We start from the raw sequence: 21,046 nt of genomic DNA, 5'->3' as shown, positions 1-21,046 counted from the left end.
ATTACAAGATAGGCTGCTCTTATCTCCTCCTTCAAGCATCAAAACATAAGATTGACACCTACATTCCCTCTGAACATCTCACAGCACACAAACAACATGGGAGGGACTCGCATTGCAGCACTGACAGCTAGCAACTAGCTTGACATTCACTAGTCTCACCAGGCCAGCCCCACCGGCCCACTTGGTGACCAGCCAATCCACCATTGGATGAGACTGACAACTCCTCTCATGAAATGCCCACGCGCATATGTTCGCTACGTCTTTTTTCTGTGGCTTCGCTCCACAGACACCCCCCCCCAAAAAAATATTTTCTCATCGGATCTACACAATTCACGTAGGTCACCTATTTTGTATTCAAAACGGCAAATTTCGCCGAAAGGTGAGCGATTTTCATGCCTGCCCATCTCTTTTGGAGACAAGAAGACCTCTGTGGATAATTCGGCTCCTGGTGAAAACAATGAACAATAAACACTGATTGCATCCTAACCAGGAGTTCATGCTTAGCACATTGGAGAAGTTTCAGCTGGTTGCAATGTGCAATCCTCACCACTAGATGCCACTAAATCCTACACACTGCTCCTTTAAGTTAAATCGTACATGTAGGACTATTACGCAAACACCTGTAATAGAATATTTAGACAGCAGTATATTGCTTCTTTTATTTTTAGATAATATATGTACTTCTCTGCCACTTCTTTAATCTAACAGGTGAGCTGCTTTTTGTTTTAAAAGTTAACACACATTTCCAGTTTACATTTTGAGATTTGTTTTTAATCTGCCAGTCTTCTTGTTTTACTGTGAAGACAAGACACACATGACATTGCCAGAATTGCATGATATGACACTGCACTCTGTAAAGATAGAATATTAATTATTGTAGGTGCATGGGATTAACAGACAATCACCAGTAATATCAATATAAAATTGAATATCGGCATTAAGGAAAACATCACAGAAAACATGAGCTTTACAGTTTTGTTAACTGAATATTCCAACAGTGTGTATGGTTTCATGGTTTTATTATGCACGAATAGAATTTCTGACCAACTGAGATTATTTTACATCAAACATCATCAATTTAGTTTAATTATGTTTCTCGTGTAATATGGAAATGATCAGCAAGATTCGTGGAGGGAGCATGTTTTCGGGAGTATGTTTGTTCTTTAAATAGATGCAGTTTGCAGTTGTAATGGAAATGTGTGTATTTCAGCACAATGCACTATACAGCATTAGGGTGGCAACATTGAGGATATTTTAAATGTTGACCAATTTGTTGTTTATAATCATCTGTTTAGTCTGCAAAAAGTGAAAATTGCCATTCCTAGAGCCCAAAATGGCATCTGCAAATGTCTTGTATGAACTAAAGTCAAAAAGATATGAATAAATCAAATACATTTACAATTACTTAAAACAAAAATTAATTTTAATAACTAACTTAACTAATAGCTGATCATTTCAGGTCTACAGTGGATCATTTCATAACCTCAGTGGCAAAAGGACTAAGATTTTCTCAGGAGTGGTAAATCATGTCACATAATAAATTGTGCATCAAATTATTCTTTTAAAATATTTTGCAGGAAAGGATGGATATACACCAGGCCTTTTCCTTCTTTTTGATTCTATCCTGCCTTAATGATGATTCAGATCATGCTGTTTTATATGGCCTTGCCTCTGTGGACATTTTTATGTCTCACAATCTTAACATGGGTTCACGTCCCATATTATACGATCATTATTCTTATTTTAACTTACCTTGATTTTACGACTATGCTGCATTCAGTGAAAACACTCTGTTAACGCCTTATCGCTACTTTAACCTTGTCAGGCGTGTTATCATCTCATATAGGCCTTCACTGGTTGCATGCGCGCGTATGCGCGCGTACGCACGCGCACACACATTCACCTCAGTGTTTACAAACAAGTGGCCTACAGATGGCAGGGTCACTCACCCTGATGTAACACGGCCTGCAGACAGGACAGCACAGGATTACAGACCTGCAGCCCCAGCAGAGTAATATGAAGTAGCTCTGTCTCCCTGTCAAGGCAACAAGATGTGTTTGCACTGATTACAGACTGTAACGATGATTATTTAAAAGACAGCTAACCTCATCATTGCAAAGTAGTAACAAGATGCTGCAAAGGGGGCAACGCCCAAAACCAGTCATGGATTCTGTAGTGGAGGAGGAAGTCAAGACCATCACGCACTGTGGCTCTGCGCTGCTGCGACGTGGAGACTGACAAGGATTGGATCCTGCAAAATGATCTCATTCATGTGGTAGTTTCATGATTTGAGTACATGATCCGTCGGTGATATCGATGCATGATTGTAGATTATCGACAATCTTTCGCTGTAGTGATTATTGTGACCGGTTGCACGTGTAAACTGGTGGCTCCGCTCCTTTCCTGTGTGGTTAGAAATGTACACTCCGCTTCTTCCTTCTCACCGGGCAGCATATGCGCGTATCGCTACCTACCAACCGACCTTGAATCTGTCCTCGGATTAATTCTCGCGTGTGATTGGTTGCAGTTGCAGGGCTGCATAGACTTGCTGGATTGTGATTGGCGGAGCGCGCTGTCAGTAAAGTCATATCCGCCTCTTGTTCTGTTTGGTTGGATCTCTCTGCTACCCTTTCTCTCGGCGGTGGGTCGGAGCCGCTGTCCCTGGCCTCGCATGTTCCCCTCTAAATTCCTGTTTTGAATTTGATGCCCCTCTGGTAGATTTGATTCATTTACACGCCTCTGTAAAGCCACATTCGGGCGTCCACACACCGGTGTTTTATTTGCCCCAGTATTTGGCGTTTAGAGACTTTAACCCGAACATGGCCGTGGTGAGCGGATCGTCTGGGCCGGTTGCCCGGCTTGAGGGCCGTGAATTCGAATACATGATGAAAAAGCGCTCGGTGACCATCGGCCGGAACTCATCTCAGGGCTCCGTGGACGTGAGTATGGGCCACTCCAGCTTCATCTCCCGGAGGCATCTGGAGATATTCACCGCCAGCGACGACGGCACGGGCAGCGGGGATTTCTACCTGAGGTGTCTCGGTAAAAACGGGGTGTTTGTAGATGGAGTGTTCCTCAGACGGGGCGCTCCTCCTCTGCAGCTACCACGAATGTAAGTTTCCCCTCTCGGCGAACATGTGGATGCTAGCTCTAGTAGCCAGCCAGCTAAAGTTAACAGTCAACAACATTGGGTTTGTAGTGGCTAGCAGGGTGGAGAGGACCACGTGTTTTAGCATGTTAGCAAGAACTCCGCATCCTGTTCGCAATGCCATTTTCTTTGTTGACATTCTTGTTAGCAACAGTGTTAACTAGCCGCCTGCCTTCACTCCACATTCCCTCCTGTGGTTATCTTAGCGTTAGCCGCATTCCTCAGTGTCTGAACTGGGGCTACTTAGCCACAATAACTGAGCTAGCTCATAGCTATGTGGACGCTATTGTTGTTATTGACTAGTGGCAGTTTTTTTTGTCACGTGGACAATCTCTAAGTACGAAATGTATATCTCGTGATACTGTAAACATTCGTGCTTGTTTGTCATGCAAATATGCTAGCTAACAGTTAGCTGCAGCTTCTCAGTAGTTGTGAATGGAGCTGCTCTCGACCCCTAAACGTAAACAAACCAGCCCGTCCCCGCCCTATCTGTTCACAACAGCACAGCCTGCGGGACCTTTAGCCTCTATTCACACCAGCCGAAGTCCTGCTAGCCGGTGTATTTCACCAATAATATGCAAACATTAACCACTGAAAAACAATCTGACCTCGATGGGACACATAAATATTAAATTGTAAGTTTCTGCCTAAGAGGTTGGTTAAGCTCTGAGGAGAGAGTTTCTGGGCCATGTTGTGCAAGTTGCAGCCTGCAGCGTGCCATTGTTTAACTTTTAGGATTGTTGATAATGTGCTGTGGTGACATGTGCTGTTTTCTAAACAAACATTTATCCCACAGAGGAATCTGTTGCCCTGATCTGTGCTTAACTGCAGCAATGGGTTATAAACCTTTGTATTCCCATTCTAACCACGGTGCTTGGATTGGATGTAAGCCATGTTTGAGTGGCTGGTACAGATAAAGGTACAGATTAAGATAAGCAATAAAGTAATAAGGAGGCAGGCTCTACCAGATATGTAGCAGCCCTCAAAGGTAATTTCATCAACAGAAAACAAATCATGAATCGTTTGGTAATTGATTGATCCTTAAAGCTTAAACTGCAAACATCTGCTCCTAACTTCATGATGTGAAAGTTATGTATGTTTCAACCTAGTCCCCATTTTCCCATGTTTTTTTCCCAAAGTGATTAAAGACAAGAATTTTGAAAATGTTCCAGTATTATGTGAGATAAAAACAGGTTGCAATGTAACCACCTGGTGCATTTGTGTACCATCAATTTACGTCCCCTAAAAGTTCTCACATCTTACTGGGTAAATTAAGGACTTATTTGGTGAGTTGGTGATTGTTGGCACAGTATAAATACGAACCCAGATGGCTTTTGTAAGTTTTGTTTGTTTCTGTCGACTTTGAATGAAGTGAAATTTTGGGGCAGATTCTGGTTAAACAAAAAGGATCTAATACTGTATTAGAAAATTTTATCTTTGGAGGGATACTTTCCATAAATTGTCAGAACCCTAGAATAATAATCTGAGCCTGTCATTAGCAACAACAAGCACTTTTAGTGGATGTAAACTGATGTTGGTGCACAAATGCCCCAAGTGGTTACATGGTAACCTAGCTGGCTGCAGCCATCTGTCTCAATATTGGACCAGTTTCAAAAACTGTTGTTCCCATTAGTCACTTACACACAAAAGCATGGGAATATAGGGTCCAGGTTTAAAATGACCAAAGTAACCCTTTAACTGTGAATATTTGCCGTGTTTATAACACTGTAAACCAAATGTCTCAGGGTTTTGTACAGTTGGTTGGAAAAACAAGCAATTTGAAGTAGAGCAGAAACAATTATTCTATTAATCACCTAGTTGATGGATAGGATGTTAATTTGCTACAATTTTGCGAATCACTGTTCATGCTTTAAGTCGTTTATCAAACAAAAAAGTCCAACATTTGCTAATTTTCTCTCTTTTTTTTTATTGTACATTGATTATCTCTGGGGTTTTGTCTGTCAGTTTTACGAAGAAGCAATTTTGTAATTCACAGATAAGGCGCCATTGAAAGTCATTAAGTCCCACGTACAGAATTGAAACTACAAAACCAGAGTGGAAAATCATCTCTGGTGAAAAAATTAAACAAACTAACCCTATTTACATTTTGGCCAGACAGATTTATTTTGGGTTTTAGTGTGCCAAAAAGTGGTCGCAGTTTACTCACCAAAGTGACGTGTAATGTAGACAAACCTACCAGCCTCTGCCAACAGTGGCCAGACTTCCCACACTGCAGTCGGCTATTGTGCAATCCCTCAATGTGAAACCAGTTTTTTGTACTACACAAATAAAGCTTGTTTTGACTTGGTGCAATTTCTGGGCCGCTACATTGGCCTTTTGCACAAAAATATTGTCTGCAGCTGAGCATGTTGCGTTTTTGAGGTTGGTATTTAAATCAATTGCTGCACTGCTGTTAGCCACATCACATACTGGTATGCCAATGCATTTCATTAGGAGGCACCATGAGGAACAAAATGAAGCAGCAGTGGTTTCAGGTTCTCATATTGATCAGGCTGACTGCCAATGAAGAGCTTTCAATCAGCAGCAGTGTTTACAACATGAGCCTCCATAAGTAAGACACCTAGCACAGGCTCACATGCTTTACAGTAATCCTCACGCAACAGACGACACTTAGACGACCCTCAGTGTCCACGATAAGACTGCTAAAGAAGCAGATTGACAGCATGAGAGAACTCGCAGAGCCGTGGCCCAGGGGACAGGTCGGTTGTATTCCAGGGATTCCTCTTTGGTGATGTAAACAGACTCAACAGAAAGGAACAGCCTTCACTTCCCCTTTCTCCCCCCTCCCCTCCCTGTCCTCTCCCACACCCACAAATTCTCTCCAAGTTGCTGCTCTTCCTGTCTCGTCATCCTCTTTTGTTTACATTCTTTTTTGCATTGTGGGTGGGGGTGAAAATTAAGTGAAGGTTTTCAGTTGAACAAGCTTTGTTTGTTGCCATCCTCACAGCTTAGCAGCATAGCAACTGTGCGTTTGTGTGTTAGGAGTTCAGGCCTCATTGTTCATACAGGAGAAAAATAGGGTCAATTAAAGGGGCTTCAGTGAATGCATGGTTTCAGGGGAGGTGCTCAACAACATGGACACAGCTTTCCATACCATTGAGCCTCACTCAGACTATTAAAGATGTCTAATTCTGAACGTAAAGTCATCAGTGCATAGTGCAACACTAATTTCGTTGACATTTAAAAAGGAGTTTAAATTTAGACTGGTTGACTAGACTGAAAGTTTAAAAAAAAATACTTCGGCGTGATTTCATCTGCAATGTTAAGTGTTGTCTGAAAAAAATATTGCATCTAACATCCAAATTGTTAATCACATTTTTCAATGTCCAAATCTTATTTTAAATGCTGCTAGAAGGATTGGCACTGTGCATTATAAACATTGCACATTATCCTACAAAACTTGTCAACTCATTAAATAAAACTAAACAAATAACATTGCTTGAAATTCATGTTTTCTTGTAAAATGAATAATAAGGAAATGTACATGATTGTTACAACAGCATTTTCATTGGGCGAACCAGTCGCATAAAATAGAATAATAATAATTTTAATAATAGGTTCAACTGGCTTATTTCTGGTGCAGACTTTTGAGGGTAGCAACATCTAGATGACTGGTCAATTAATCGCGCACATTGCCATTATGGGACCTTTACACCATTTGATGATCATCCAGAAATTGGCCGTATATTTGAGTGTCTAGTATCGAAGGTTGGCATTGAATCCTAGGTTATATCGTAAGGCGTGTTTGCGCATTCTTTGATCAAATATTTCCTAAATCACGAAGCTTTTCTGACAGGACTATATCGGATTATTCCATATGTATGTAGATGTCTCGAGAAGTGGCGAGATAAGAAAAACACTGTTTCTGTATTTATACTGAAGCATTGCAATCTTTTATCACCAACATCTTTTCAATTTTCAAATAATATTCAGCACCTTGAACAAACTATTTAGTCATTATTTTTGCCATTCAAATGCAAAACATTTGCATTACACCATCATGATTTCATGATCTCTTTTAGTTTTGAGCTGTTGGTCAGACATTTATAGACTAAATACGCAGTGATATATTGAAAAGAAAAAACAGAATATTACTTGATAATGAAAATAATTGTCAGTTGCTGCCTGATTTATTCTGATTGGATAAGCTAGGCACTAAAAACCAATTTTAATGGTAGAAGGGAATGGTAACAGGTTTGGTCCCATGAAATAACAATATATGCAAACACTGACTGTGTTTAATTGCACAGAATATTCAGTTTTTTGTCCTTACTCTGAAAAAGACAATATTCCTGCTAAACTGTGTACATGGCAAATGAAAATGAATTTCCCACAAATGCTCCTGTTTAAATGCAGCCATGCATACTTCGATTAACTTGCCCTAGCATGATGTTTATTGCGTCACAATACAGAAAGGAACGGCTGGTGCTGCTTGTTGTTTTGCTTCTTTGCATCAAAATTGGACTTTTTTTAAAGTTTCCTACTGGTGGTTGACTTTTTGAACCTTGTGAGCACAGCTTCATTCTTTCCACCACCTTCTTGAAAAGGTTGGTGTTGCAATATTTGCACATTTCCAAAAACCTTTTGATATCTAAGTCTTTCAAAATGCTTAAAAGTAGGTGCATTTCTCCTTCCGACCAGAAATGTGGGCTTTTCTATCGGACATGCATCTCTCCCCCAGCCTCAAAAACTGTTTGCGAGTCGGTTGTTAACAACCCTAAGTGGAACGCAGATTTTGAATGCTCTTGTTTACATGCTCAGTTAATACTATTAATAGCCAAATAATACCAGCATATCTCACGTCTTAATCGGAAAATGCTAAATTCATAAAATGGCGTAATTGGGAATATCCAAACAGAATATGCTGTTTATATGACCTGCATCAAATTCAGAATATTGTCATGTCATTGTCTGAATAGAAGGGGAGTAGTAGTGTGCATGTAAACATTAATATCAAAAGGTGGTATCTAATTTTCAGTCACAATTTTCTTCCATCTGCTTTACTTATGTTTTGATCAGATAGCTGCTGACCTGATCCAGGAACTTTATCTTGGTAAAGGTCCTGTGAGGCTGCTTGTGTTGCTACAACATTAAACACTGATGTTTTTTGCAAAGATTGCCTTATTTTTTACTTGAAGAAAGGGCGTAGTGCAGAAAGAACATGCAGATATCCATCAAACCAAGCAATGGAAAAGTATTGTTTTCCTGTTTTATAGGAGAGACTGGCCACTTCCCATGGAAACAAGACCAACTCCAACAATATTAAAAAACTTTTATGAAATAAAACTGTAACCAAAAGAGCAAACACCACTTCATACACATATTGAATGAGTATAGATATTGTATAGCTATTATTTATTAACTAAACTGATGATTGCACGAATGGCTTAACACCTCTGCCGGAACAGTTTCCTCGGGGAAACCCTGGAATATTTTGGTTTTTAAAAGAGTTGGCTCTGTTACCACTAAAAACCTGACGTAAGGGAAAGATCTTTGCTCCTGCATGCACAATCTAAACTTGTGCAGCCAGTCTCATAGACTGTATACAGTCCTCATTATTCAATATTCCCTTATCAAAGTTGCTCTGATGGTTGACAGTCGAGCTTGTTTGTGTTGTGATCCAGTATTTATATTTGTACATACAGCAGTGCTCGTCTGCAGCATGGTGAAATACAGACAAGAACATGAAGGAACAGGAGTGGTTTTGATATTTTATTATTTTTTGATATATTTAGATATCACTGTCCCCACTCTGTCAGTTCTCCACAGCCACTAGATACTGAGAAGCGCTCTGATGTTATTTAAGGATCCTCCATGACTTTGTCAGAGATCCACAGTGAAGTCTCTTACCCTTCCTGAAAGGGTGCTGAGAGGGAACATGCACAATGAAAAGTGTCTCCCCTCACCAGTCTGGCTCCAGGAAGTGTTTCAGTCTCCTCCTGTGAGCGGCAAAGCTAATTTGAGATGTAGGTGTCAGGGATACAGTTCTCTCAGCAGATGCCAGCTCTGCGAGGGTCTGGCGAAGAAACTGCTGTGCCTGGCACTCTTTAACTAGATGAAAACCAATGTGTGCCCGCTCCGTCTCCACGGTGTCAGGCAGCCTGATCCGAACAGCATTTTAGGAGGTTTCCTTCTATTCAGCGTTATCTGTGAATGTTGAAAATTTCCCATGACCGTACCACTTTCCTCCTCATATATAAAACTCTACAGTACAGCAATGACAAGTCTGTTTTTATCAAATAGAAAATATTTAATTAGGCTACAAGGCTTCCACCCTAAAGCCTGTCTCAGTTTCTGTTGGCAGCATCCTTGCATTCCTGAGTCCATTTTGTTGGTTGTTGGAGTTTTTTTAATTCCACTGCATATAAAGTGGAGAGGCAATGATCAGTCATTTAAAACAAATAATTAAATAAATACCAAGTCATTCTATAAAACAGAGCTGTCCCCTTGTCTAAAAAATAATTTGAACGAATGAGAACTAATAGATTATTAATTCCAATTAATTTAAATGCAGCTCATATCTCCTAATCCTGTAGATTAACGCTGTAGAATTTTTGTGGTTTGGTTCATTTGTGCGGCCTCTGCTGCCCCACTGAGTGACAAGCTAATAAGTGACTTCTTCACAGATACTGGATATTAATATTTAAGATTTTACAGTCCTATGTTATTTATCAGCCTACATATAACCTGACCCTGGACGTTTCTCAAACCCAAGAATGCAAAGAACACATTTGTGTTCTTGGGGAGAACTTACTTACTTACTAGTTGTTCTTGAAAGAATGAACTTGCAAGTTCACAAGCAGGCACAACACTGTTTGAGATGATGCGTTCCTGGTTTTGGTTTTGCGCAACATCCCCAGCACTGTGGCAGCCTGCCAGGCCTCAATTGGTGTTGCGCAATAGTCAGCCCTAAGCTCAGCTGATTACTCCACAACTGTACACTACCAATGTAATTTGTGTCTATTTATAATAAGAAAGCTACAACCATTCCTTTTAATACTTCTTCTGTTTATTTATTTTCTAAAGTACGTAGAGTTTCAAGAACCAAGAACTGCACATTATGAGCCAAGGGCAGGAAAACAAATTCAAGTTAAGGTGATTTCCTTGTGGTTCACATCTGATTTAAAGAAGAAAAGCAATTAAGGTCACATAACTAAGATGAAGGATGAACTTGAAGTATCTGAAATACCTACCATACCGCCTGAAACACTAGATCAGGTATTGGCAAGTATGAGAGACTGCGCCAATCTGAAACCACTTACTTTATAAAAAAAACTATTTTCACAGTTTTCCCAGAAATCAAATATTTTGTTGTTGTTTTTTCCCACTGCTCTAAAATCTTATAAAGCATTTGAAGTCATATCACAGATGTATTTGTTAATGTATGAAAAAAGGTTCAACTTGAGCCAATACAACAATGATAGCATTACACATCCACACAGGGTTTGTAGTATACAGCTGTTGGATTTTATTTTGATGCAGTGGTAGCAGATCCATACTTGGTATCGGCCAATATCCAAGTTCAGGTATTGGAATTGTGCTCAGGAAGGAAAATGGTAGTGCTGAATGCAAACTGCATCCACACATAACTTCTCAGATGGTTTGCTGTCATAACTATCAGCTCAGCCCGGCTCGCCAGTTTTCTCAATTTTTTCGTCCATGAGGAGAGCAACAGTAACCTAGTTAACTGAGGGCAACAGGACGTGCAGTAGATCCATCCTGGAGGCAGAGATACCACATTCTGTTGTAGGCAGCCTCAGTGGTACATTATTAAATGCAGCAACAAGGCGTGTTGCATTGAAAGGAAAATGGAACAAGTCCTTACCCTATTTTCTGCAGTGTGCTGAAAGTCACTGTGGAAAATGTTGGAAAGGTTCAGAAGAGTGAAATAAGTTCCACAGTGGTTTGGAGTCTTTGTTTAGTGCTTGAGCTGTATGTATTGATTTTTTTTTTCATTATTAATTTCCCACCCAATAATATTTGATGTATTATGTTGCCTATAAACCGACCGAAAATGACCATCACTGTTTCAAGGACCCCACTGTCACATTTTCATATTGCTTGGTTGTCTGACCAGCTGTCTAAACCCCGAAGAAATTCAATTTGCAATGATACATAACACAGAAATAGTGCATATTTGCTATTTTATACTTGATTAATTACTATAATTATTATCAAAATTGTTTGTCAGTTCATTTTTCAGACAGATAAATCAATCAGTTCACTTCTAAGCACTAATAATCACAGAAGAGAAGTGCACATTACCATCTGAGGCATGTTTTGTAATTGCTGACAAGGTGCTAAGGCTACTGCGCATTAAGCATGTCTTTATATTAACCACTCTGTCTAATTTAGGCCTGTCCTCCATTGAGGCCACCACTCCCCCTGAACAGCCACAGCAGAGCAGCTCCAGTCTGCGCTCCAGTCCTCCGCAGTGTAATAACGTGGAGCTATCTATGATAATCCTCTGCTTTTTGCTGCTTCCAACAAAGATTTCCAGGAGGTGTCGGGAAGAAGGAGGGAGCTTCATCAAGCCCTTGCATCTGTATTCAAATTTAATTAACTTGCACATAGTCTCTCTCTGCTAATTAAAGTCAGCCAGAGAATCAGCAAACGGTTCCACCGCAGATGAGCTTTACGTGGTGTTATCAAGTGCTCGTTGATTTGATTTGCCTTTTGAAATGCTGTCTTCATCGGCAAGTGCCTCTGCACAGCTTTTTAAATCCTGTGTCTGTTTTCTTTCGCAGGTGCACTTTCAGGTTCCCCAGCACAAACATCAAGATCACATTCACAGCCCTGTCCAGCGGGAAGAAAGTGAAGCGCGAAGCTCCAGAGTCCCCAGTGAAACCAGTACAGCCCCAAATCTCCCCGCTGACCATCAACATTCCAGACAACATCGCTCACCTAATGAGCCCCCTGCCATCGCCTACTGGCACCATTAGGTACTCACTCCTGCCGATCATGATGTATTTAAGGGCTCAAAACAGACAGGAAGTGACTTTTCTTTGTGCATGCCACAGTGATTTCTCTTAAGAAATTACTATCTAGAAACTAACCTCACAAACAATGGTTGATCATTTAGCAAAGTTGTATTTATGCCAGTCATAGCAAAGAGTTATCAGCATTTAGCATTCATGCACCTCTGGTTTTTGGGCTAGTTGTGAAGATTAATTCATAAATTTGATCAGGTTGGAAGTCGTTTCAGCTAATTCAACCTAAATCGTAAATTTAGTAAGAAAATAAGTTATTGTACTTTTAAATTGGTTCCTGTCTTGATAAAGGTGGGTGGATTGTGAAAACAATAGGGACAATGACAGAAACAGGTCCAGGACAGAGTTTGTGTTTTATAAATGTATTAGTATGTATCTAAGATCCCAGATCAGTGCATGGTGGTAGAAAAAGTCACTCCCACTCTGCCTCTAGTTCACCTTGAGGTGTCAGCTGACCTTGACATGGCCTCTGTGTGGTGATCAGCTTAGACTTAGTTCAGCGACTCTAGGGCTCAGAGAGTGAGGCACCGTCATCTCAGACTTTTAGATCCTCTCAATCTGTGATCTCGGCCAGATGGCTATAAACCAACCAGGTTTCCTCTGTCATACAGGTCCCATCTGAAGGTTATATGACAGAATGTGTTTACTGTTGGCAAATAAGCAGTCAGCGTAATAAAAGAGGCAGCAGGTGTAGCACATGTTGGAATCCTGAGCTGCTGCTTCTTTGTTTGGTTTACCAACATCTCCAGAGTCCCCCGAGTACTGAAATAGACATTAAATATGGGAATCCTCCTTTACATTAAGTCCCTTCATCCCCTGGTTATCAGAGTCTATTAAATGGGTAATTAGACTTGATTAAGATTTGAATGCACCGTAGCTTTAGGCCAGATAGTGGCTCCTAAAGTGACTGCAGTATTTCCAGACAATCTGGGAGGTAGGGCCATTTGCATAGATGTCGGCCAAAAGCGTGCCACTGCAGCAAAGACTGCGGATAAGCGAGCCAGGGAACCTAAGTGTTCCCTTCTGGGGAATGCTGGACTAGTTATATTTTAGGTTTAAGCACTTAATCCAAACCTATTGTTGGCTGTTTATTGTGTTGATTTAGTGTAAGATATGTTTACAGTAAGTTTTCTCAGCAGCTGACAGGCTTGTTGTTGTGCTTTCCTGCAGTGCTGCTAACTCGTGCCCCTCCAGCCCTCGGGGTGCAGGCTCTTCAGGCTACAGGATGGGCGGTCGCATGGTCAGCTCTGCAGAGCTGCAGCTTATAAATGACAACTCACAGCCTGAGAACGACAAAGACGCCTCTGGAGGGGACAGTCCCAAGGTGAGAGCAGGAGTAAAGTCCAGTCACTGTGTGAGGAGAAGATCTTCTTTAAAACTGACCCTTAGTTTGTGATTCAGTTCACATCACTTATTTCACTTCAGCAGTGTCAAAGCCCTCTCATATACACCCACAGTCAACTTAGGTCTTTCAAGTAAATCCCACTCAAACTGATTAAAGTGTTTATTTAAATAATTCAGTCCCTCCAGGATTCTGCAGGCTATTTTTTGGTATTGTTGTGGCCTGAAATGCCTGAGGGTGGGGGCAGCAACAGCTGGTCATCGGCAGTCACCAGCTTTTGCTGCCCTTTGACGCAGAGCTGTTTTATATACCTGTTTTATGTCGTCAAATTTGCATTAAAGTTGCAGTGATGGGACAAAATTGCAATGTTGCACAGAATTCACAGGGACTGGCTCAATTTGTGTTAATTATTGGGACCGCAACATCCTGGAAGAGGCTAAATATTGATGTTCATAAATAAGCACAACATTGAAACGCAAGTATATTGACACAGTTGGAATGTTTTTAATCACCAAAGATGCTCTTTCATTTAATGGAAAACATCCATTATGACATGAAAACAGTTTTGCAGTGTTTGCCGTATTGTCTGTAAATAGTTGTGGTAGTTTAATGTAATGAAGGTGACATGAAGACAGTTTATCTTGGGGTAACAGGCTCTGATTCATAAATCTGCATTTCCTCTCCACTCCACAGGATGACTCCAAACCTCCGTACTCCTATGCACAGCTGATTGTCCAGGCCATAACACTGGCTCAGGACAAGCAGCTCACACTAAATGGAATCTACAATCACATTACAAAGAACTACCCCTACTACAGGACTGCAGACAAGGGCTGGCAGGTGAGTTCTGGCCTCATGCTTGTCTATTTGAGGTCACTTTAACCGTCAGCATGGTGGTACAAAATATAACAGATCTGCTGAAGAGTCTGTGCCAAAACCTCAGTGTTAACTTGGAAATACTCCCAAAAATAACCATTAAAACATCTCTAATACTGTTTTTTTGTTGTTTCCTCTGTCACAGAACTCGATCCGTCACAACCTGTCATTGAACCGTTATTTTATCAAAGTGGCACGGTCACAGGAGGAGCCAGGCAAAGGCTCCTTCTGGAGGATAGACCCGTCCTCGGAGGGCAAGCTCATCGAGCAGGCCTTTAGGAAACGAAGGCCCCGGGGCGTCCCCTGCTTCAGGACCCCACACGGACCCCTCTCCTCTAGGTCTGGTTTCACGCCACTGTCATACACACACACACACACACACACTGGCTTTGATTCATACACGGTCATTCAAATTAACACATTTTTACAGTCAGTCTCCAGATAAGCTTCTGTTTATCTCCCAGATAAATTGACTTGCACACTCTGTAGTTTAACAGACTTGATTTAACAACAGACAACAGCCACAAATTAATCTGTTGTTGAAAAACAGCCATCATAGCCACCTCTTCTATTCAGTATCAGTTTGAATACCAGTGTTGATATTTAAGAGTCAACCTGACTTGTCCGTCTGACCATCAGGAGTGCCCCAGCGTCTCCCAATCACTCGGGGGTTCTCTCCGCTCACTCCAGCGGTGTCCAGACCCCTGACAGCCTATCACGAGAGGGCTCCCCAGTTCCCCTGGAGCTGGACACCTCTGCGGCTCCAACCCCGACGTCCACCACGGTCGTCCAGCCCAAACTGGCAGTCATCCAGGAAGCACGCTTTGCACAAAACACACCAGGTATGAGATCTTCCCTCTCTGGGGTTTGTGTTCTGAACATGGCTGGATGTGAGGCTGTCTGAGTGTCTTCTCTCTCCAACACGGTGGTCTAAAGCAGTGTGTGTAGTTTTCAGTGAAGCTGTTTTAGCCTCTTTGAATGTTGATTCTGGCTTTGGATCCAATTCTCTGCCAAAACATGCCCTTCATATCTTTCTCATCTTCTTGTCAGACTTATTCCAGACAGCTTTTTATGAAGGAGCACACACATTTATGGTTATCAGTGTTAATGGTATTAATTATTTAACTGTTTCCAAATGAACGATGTATAAAACAGATCTTATCAGTAGATTTCACTGTAAAAAGGTTGTTAAATTTTATTGCTACTCACATTATTTGTTGAACACTTTATGTGCTCTCCATCACACTGATACAAATGCTTGTTCTTTTGCTCACCCTGAGTGCCCTGAGATAGTGTCCATAGTTTGAAAATAATATTAAAAGTAATTAATAAACCTGCATGCTTTCTGTGTATATATAAATATCTCCATGTGCGACACTGTCTCCGTTCCAGGCTCGCCTGTTAACAACCAGCCGGTACTCATAGCAGTCCAGCGTCAGTTACCTCAATCCATTAAGCCAGTGACCTACACCATGGCCTCCCCAGTGAGCACCAGCACCTCCCAGCCCGCTGTCCAGACTGTCCACGTCCTGCAGCAGATCCCAGCCGGGTCCCTCAGCTCCACCGCTGTCATCGCCCAGCCAGCCACCATCATTAAGAGCGAGCCGCAGGAGAACGGCGAGCACACAGAGGTCAAAGGTGAGACAGGGGCATTGTGCGGAATGTTGTTATCCACTACAGTAAAGGCTATAGAAACTTTATGACATCTGTCCAAAACGGCACCAAGTGCTTGGTCTTGTTTACTCAGGTAATAAAAAAAAAAGTATTGTTTTGGTTTTAAGGCTCTGGTATTTTATTTGTGCTGTATCAAAAGATTTTAGTCGATACCCAGTCGTACTGGCATCAGTAGCTGTCTCTCCCAGAGCTTGACCTTTTAAGATTATGTATGATTTCCAGAAAAAATGTTTTCCATATCCTGTGAGTCCCACCGTTGATTTGATTATTGAGTAAAACCTGAAACCGTGGTTTTTGTTTCCTCACCAACAAAGAGCTCATTGTTTTTGAACATAGTAACTGTTGGTCAGTGGGTGGCCAACAGTAATGTTAGCTACCAAAGTAAGCCTTAGCTTGTTAAATGGAGAAAAGCCTTTTTTTTATTTAAAACATGTTGAATTGTAGTTAGAACTTGTTTAATTTGAGTTACGTATGGAAATAAAATGTATGAGAAAAGATAAATGAAAAAGTAGATATGGGTACCTAAACACAAGTATCATCTTGATCCAGTATCAAAACAGTTTGACAACTTCCTAAGAAGACTGTACTGTTCATGTGGATGGCCAGATCAGCTTCAAAGCTATAAAGCTAAGCTATAAATGTGAATGTATTTGTCTTCAAGAAGGCCTAAAGATGCAGCTTTCAGGAAAATTAGTTTCTGCTTTATTAGTTTATCCTTTGTTGTCATCACTTTACTAAATTGATCCCACCATTGTTGGTTTCATAACCCTCAATTCATCATATTGCTACAACAGCAAGTATCTTTTCCCAGGAGTCATTGTTGACCTGTTTGTGTGTCCTCATCGCAGTCAAAGTGGAGACGGTTCCCACCATCGCCTCTATAGGCGGCTCCAGTCGCATCATCCAGAGCTCCCAGTCAGGCACTCCCCTGCAGACTGTTACCATAGTGCAGCAGGCCCCCATCGGTCAGCACCAGCTGCCTATAAAGGCCATCACACAGAACGGCACCCACAGCATCACCACTGCCATCCAGGGATCCGCCAGCTCAGGTGAGAAGCACAGGAGCAGTGTGGAAAGCAGGTGTGGGGAGCTTTATGGGAACACCATCATGGAGAAACCTCAGCTTTCAGTTTCAAAGATTTTGCTAGAAGTATTTTGTTTCATTAAGATTTTTAAATATTTAATGGCTCAGACTGCTCAGTGTTATTTATTAAATGAACTCTGATGGAGAAGCTTAGAAGAGAGACTGAAGTTAACATTGTGCCTCAACACTTATAGGATGGATGCCAAGTGAGGGATGCTTTTTTCAGCTCTAATTTCATGTAGGCAGTAAAGCATGTTTGCATGATGGTTACTGACCCGAAAGATAAACCAGTAAACCACGAGATCTCTGACACTCATGTTTACGCTCAGCAATAAAGACTCTGCCTTCACTGAATCATAGAAAGCCTTCATTATCCCGTTCTGCAGCTGAGCCGACCACACTTCCTTCTGCTTACAAATGTCGGTTAACCACAGATTGAACTGCTCTGAAAGTGAAGTGTTTCCTCTATTAACCCGCCCCTCTCATTCTGTTTGCAGCTGTGGCGAGCCCCCTCCACCTGCTGGCGGCCCACGCCTCGGCCTCGGCCTCCCTCCCCACCAAACGACAGAACGGGGACCAGCTGGCCAGCGAGCAGCCGGACACCAAGCGCATCAAAACAGAGGACGAGGCGGCCTCGACCCCGGCCGCCGCAGCAGACTCAGACTTGTCGGCAGCTAACAACCCAGGCCTCAACTAGTCTGTACAACCACACACCACACAACCCCCCCCCCCCCACCACCTTCTCTTCCCTCCACAGTTTCTCTCTCTCTCTCGTCCCCGTCGTTTGTTTCGTTTCTCCTCCTTCTACCACTGACTCCCGAGGTGCCAAACGGAGAGGATTCTTTTCATTTTCAGTTTGGGTTATCTGTTCTAGAGCATCAAAAAATGTCCACCCCTTTAAAGACTGGAATGTGGGTTGAGAACAAAAAAAAAAAAAAAAGAAAGAAATGTGACAAAGATGAACTCAAAGGTGTCCCCTGTGAGCCACTGAAACAGGAGAGTGACTAAACCAAGACCACAGGAAGCCTTAACAGCAATTAACCCTTAAGAGCTGACCTTTGACCTCAAGTGGTCCAGCGGGGAGAGGCCCTGACTCAGCTCGGGCTGGACGCCACCTTTCTGTCGTATCTACCTCAGAGCAGATAGGAGACTCCGGCAGCCAGCAGACAATGTCCTCCCCGGACCTGTCGGGACGGCTTCTGGACAAAGTGACCAACCGAGCGACGAGTATGATGAGCATTCAATGGTTTAAGAAAAAAAACAAAGAAAAAACGGTCAACGCATTCAGAAAGGGATCAACTCGGAGCCAATATTCCTGAAACTCTGGCAGCTAGCCTCTCACAATACTGACCTTCCTTTATTGCAGCTGTACGTAGATATGCAGTATTTTGTTGTTCAAATGTGGAGCATAGGATTTTTTTTATGTATTTTCACTTATCTAGATAAGTAATAATTTAATTAAAGGAAGCGTGCAAAATAATGAGGTCGATGACATTTCGGTAACTAAGTTAGAAATCTCACTCTCTTTTTTTTTTTTTACGTGGACTTCCTTTTCTGTTCGGTGAAACAGTGTAATAGTTTTTCGTAATATTTGTTTCTTTTCCCCTCGTTCTGACATATCCATATGAAAATTGCTTAGTTATACCTACATATTTTAATACTTGCACAGATAACCGATATAAGCATATGAAATCTCCATGTGTAGTTCCAGATGTTGACCTTGCATGTATTTGACAACAGAAGAGTTGTTAACTGTAAATTGAACAGAGGAAAAATGACCTGCTTTGTCCAAACCAGACCTGCACTTGATTAAATGTTTGTGTTTTCATTTCCCTCCTTCTTCTTCTTCTTTTTTGTTTTCCTCCCACCCTCCTTCTCTTCCTGCTCCTCCTCATCCCTCCCGGCTGTGTTGACGTTGTGGTGTTGGCAGACCCCCCTTTGCTTGATTATTTTACTCTGTTCTGGCGACCTGGCGAGTCTGTTTTCTGATTGTACACGTTCCAAACAATAGTAAAAGACAAAAAATTGATGTTTGTTCTGCTTCAGTGGAGAAATGCTTTTTTTTAATAAATTAATTTAAAGCCCATTTCTGTTTCTGGCTCTTGTTGCAGAATCATGGTTTTGTTTTTGATGCAGAAAAAGGAAACAACTGTTATTAGTGTGAACACTGCTTGTAGTTCCACTCTTTTCCACAGGGGCGCAGTATAGGAACACTTTTCAGACTGTCAGATTCCTCTGCAACCAAACCCAGGTGGGTCTGGGGGAATTTCACTAGGAGAAATTTTTATAAAAATTAACGGTGAAACTCATGGTACAAGAACTGCCTCAGAAAATCTCACAGTTCCACAGTATACAGTATAACACAATTATTATTATTATTATTATTATTATTATTATTATTATTATTATTATTATCATTTTCCATTACAATGACCCTTGAAAGAAAACCCGTTTTTTTTTGTGGATGAACAAATGTGTTACCATAATTAAAACTTGAAACCATTTTTTAATGGAAGTACAGTACAGGCCAAAAGTTTGGACACACCTTATCATTCAATGCGTTTTCTTTATTTTCATGACTATTTACATTGTAGATTCTCACTGAAGGCATCAAAACTATGAATGAACACGTGGAGTTATGTACTTAACAAAAAAAGGTGAAATAACTGAAAACATGTTTTATATTCTAGTTTCTTCAAAATAGCCACCCTTTGCTCTGATTACTGCTTTGCACACTCTTGGCATTCTCTCCATGAGCTTCAAGAGGTAGTCACCTGAAATGGTTTCCACTTCACAGGTGTGCCTTATCAGGGTTAATTAGTGGAATTTCTTGCTTTATCAATGGGGTTGGAACAATCAGTTGTGTTGTGCAGAAGTCAGGTTAATACACAGCCGACAGCCCTATTGGACAACTGTTAAAATTCATATTATGGCAAGAACCAATCAGCTAACTAAAGAAAAACGAGTGGCCATCATTACTTTAAGAAATGAAGGTCAGTCAGTCCGGAAAATTGCAAAAACTTTAAATGTGTCCCCAAGTGGAGTCGCAAAAACCATCAAGCGCTACAACGAAACTGGCACACATGAGGACCGACCCAGGAAAGGAAGACCAAGAGTCACCTCTGCTTCTGAGGATAAGTTCATCCGAGTCACCAGCCTCAGAAATGGCAAGTTAACAGCAGCTCAGATCAGAGACCAGATGAATGCCACACAGAGTTCTAGCAGCAGACCCATCTCTAGAACAACTGTTAAGAGGAGACTGCGCCAATCAGGCCTTCATGGTCAAATAGCTGCTAGGAAACCACTGCTAAGGAGAGGCAACAAGCAGAAGAGATTTGTTTGGGCCAAGAAACACAAGGAATGGACATTAGACCAGTGGAAATCTGTGCTTTGGTCTGATGAGTCCAAATTTGAGATCTTTGGTTCCAACCGCCGTGTCTTTGTGAGACGCAGAAAAGGTGAATGGATGGATTCCACATGCCTGGTTCCCACTGTGAAGCATGGAGGAGGAGGTGTGATGGTGTGGGGGTGTTTTGCTGGTGACACTGTTGGGGATTTATTCAAAATTGAAGGCACACTGAACCAGCATGGCTACCACAGCATCCTGCAGCGACATGCCATCCCATCCGGTTTGCGTTTAGTTGGACGATCATTTATTTTTCAACAGGACAATGACCCCAAACACACCTCCAGGCTGTGTAAGGGCTATTTGACCAAGAAGGAGAGTGATGGAGTGCTGCGGCAGATGACCTGGCCTCCACAGTCACCGGACCTGAACCCAATCGAGATGGTTTGGGGTGAGCTGGACCGCAGAGTGAAGGCAAAGGGGCCAACAAGTGCTAAACACCTCTGGGAACTCCTTCAAGACTGTTGGAAAACCATTTCAGGTGACTACCTCTTGAAGCTCATGG

General features: G+C 41.7%; 1 protein-coding gene across 1 annotated transcript; it reads left to right on the top strand.

Moving 5' to 3' along the window:
• The first annotated feature begins 2,614 nt into the window (after positions 1 to 2,614).
• On the top strand, positions 2,615 to 19,221 carry foxk2b (forkhead box K2b). The gene is made up of 9 exons (XM_033644721.2): positions 2,615 to 3,112; positions 11,917 to 12,111; positions 13,330 to 13,483; positions 14,195 to 14,341; positions 14,523 to 14,716; positions 15,017 to 15,219; positions 15,770 to 16,015; positions 16,900 to 17,100; positions 17,633 to 19,221. The coding sequence occupies exons 1-9, from the start codon at positions 2,820 to 2,822 to the stop codon at positions 17,830 to 17,832; spliced, it is 1,833 nt and encodes a 610-aa protein (XP_033500612.2). The 5' UTR covers positions 2,615 to 2,819; the 3' UTR covers positions 17,833 to 19,221.
• The last annotated feature ends 1,825 nt before the right edge of the window (positions 19,222 to 21,046 follow it).

This window comes from Epinephelus lanceolatus, chromosome 18 (genome assembly GCF_041903045.1).
Source record: "Epinephelus lanceolatus isolate andai-2023 chromosome 18, ASM4190304v1, whole genome shotgun sequence".
Lineage (NCBI taxonomy): Eukaryota > Metazoa > Chordata > Actinopteri > Perciformes > Serranidae > Epinephelus > Epinephelus lanceolatus.
The sequence above is the reverse complement of the archived record's forward strand: the minus strand, read 5'-3'. Positions and strand labels throughout refer to the sequence as shown.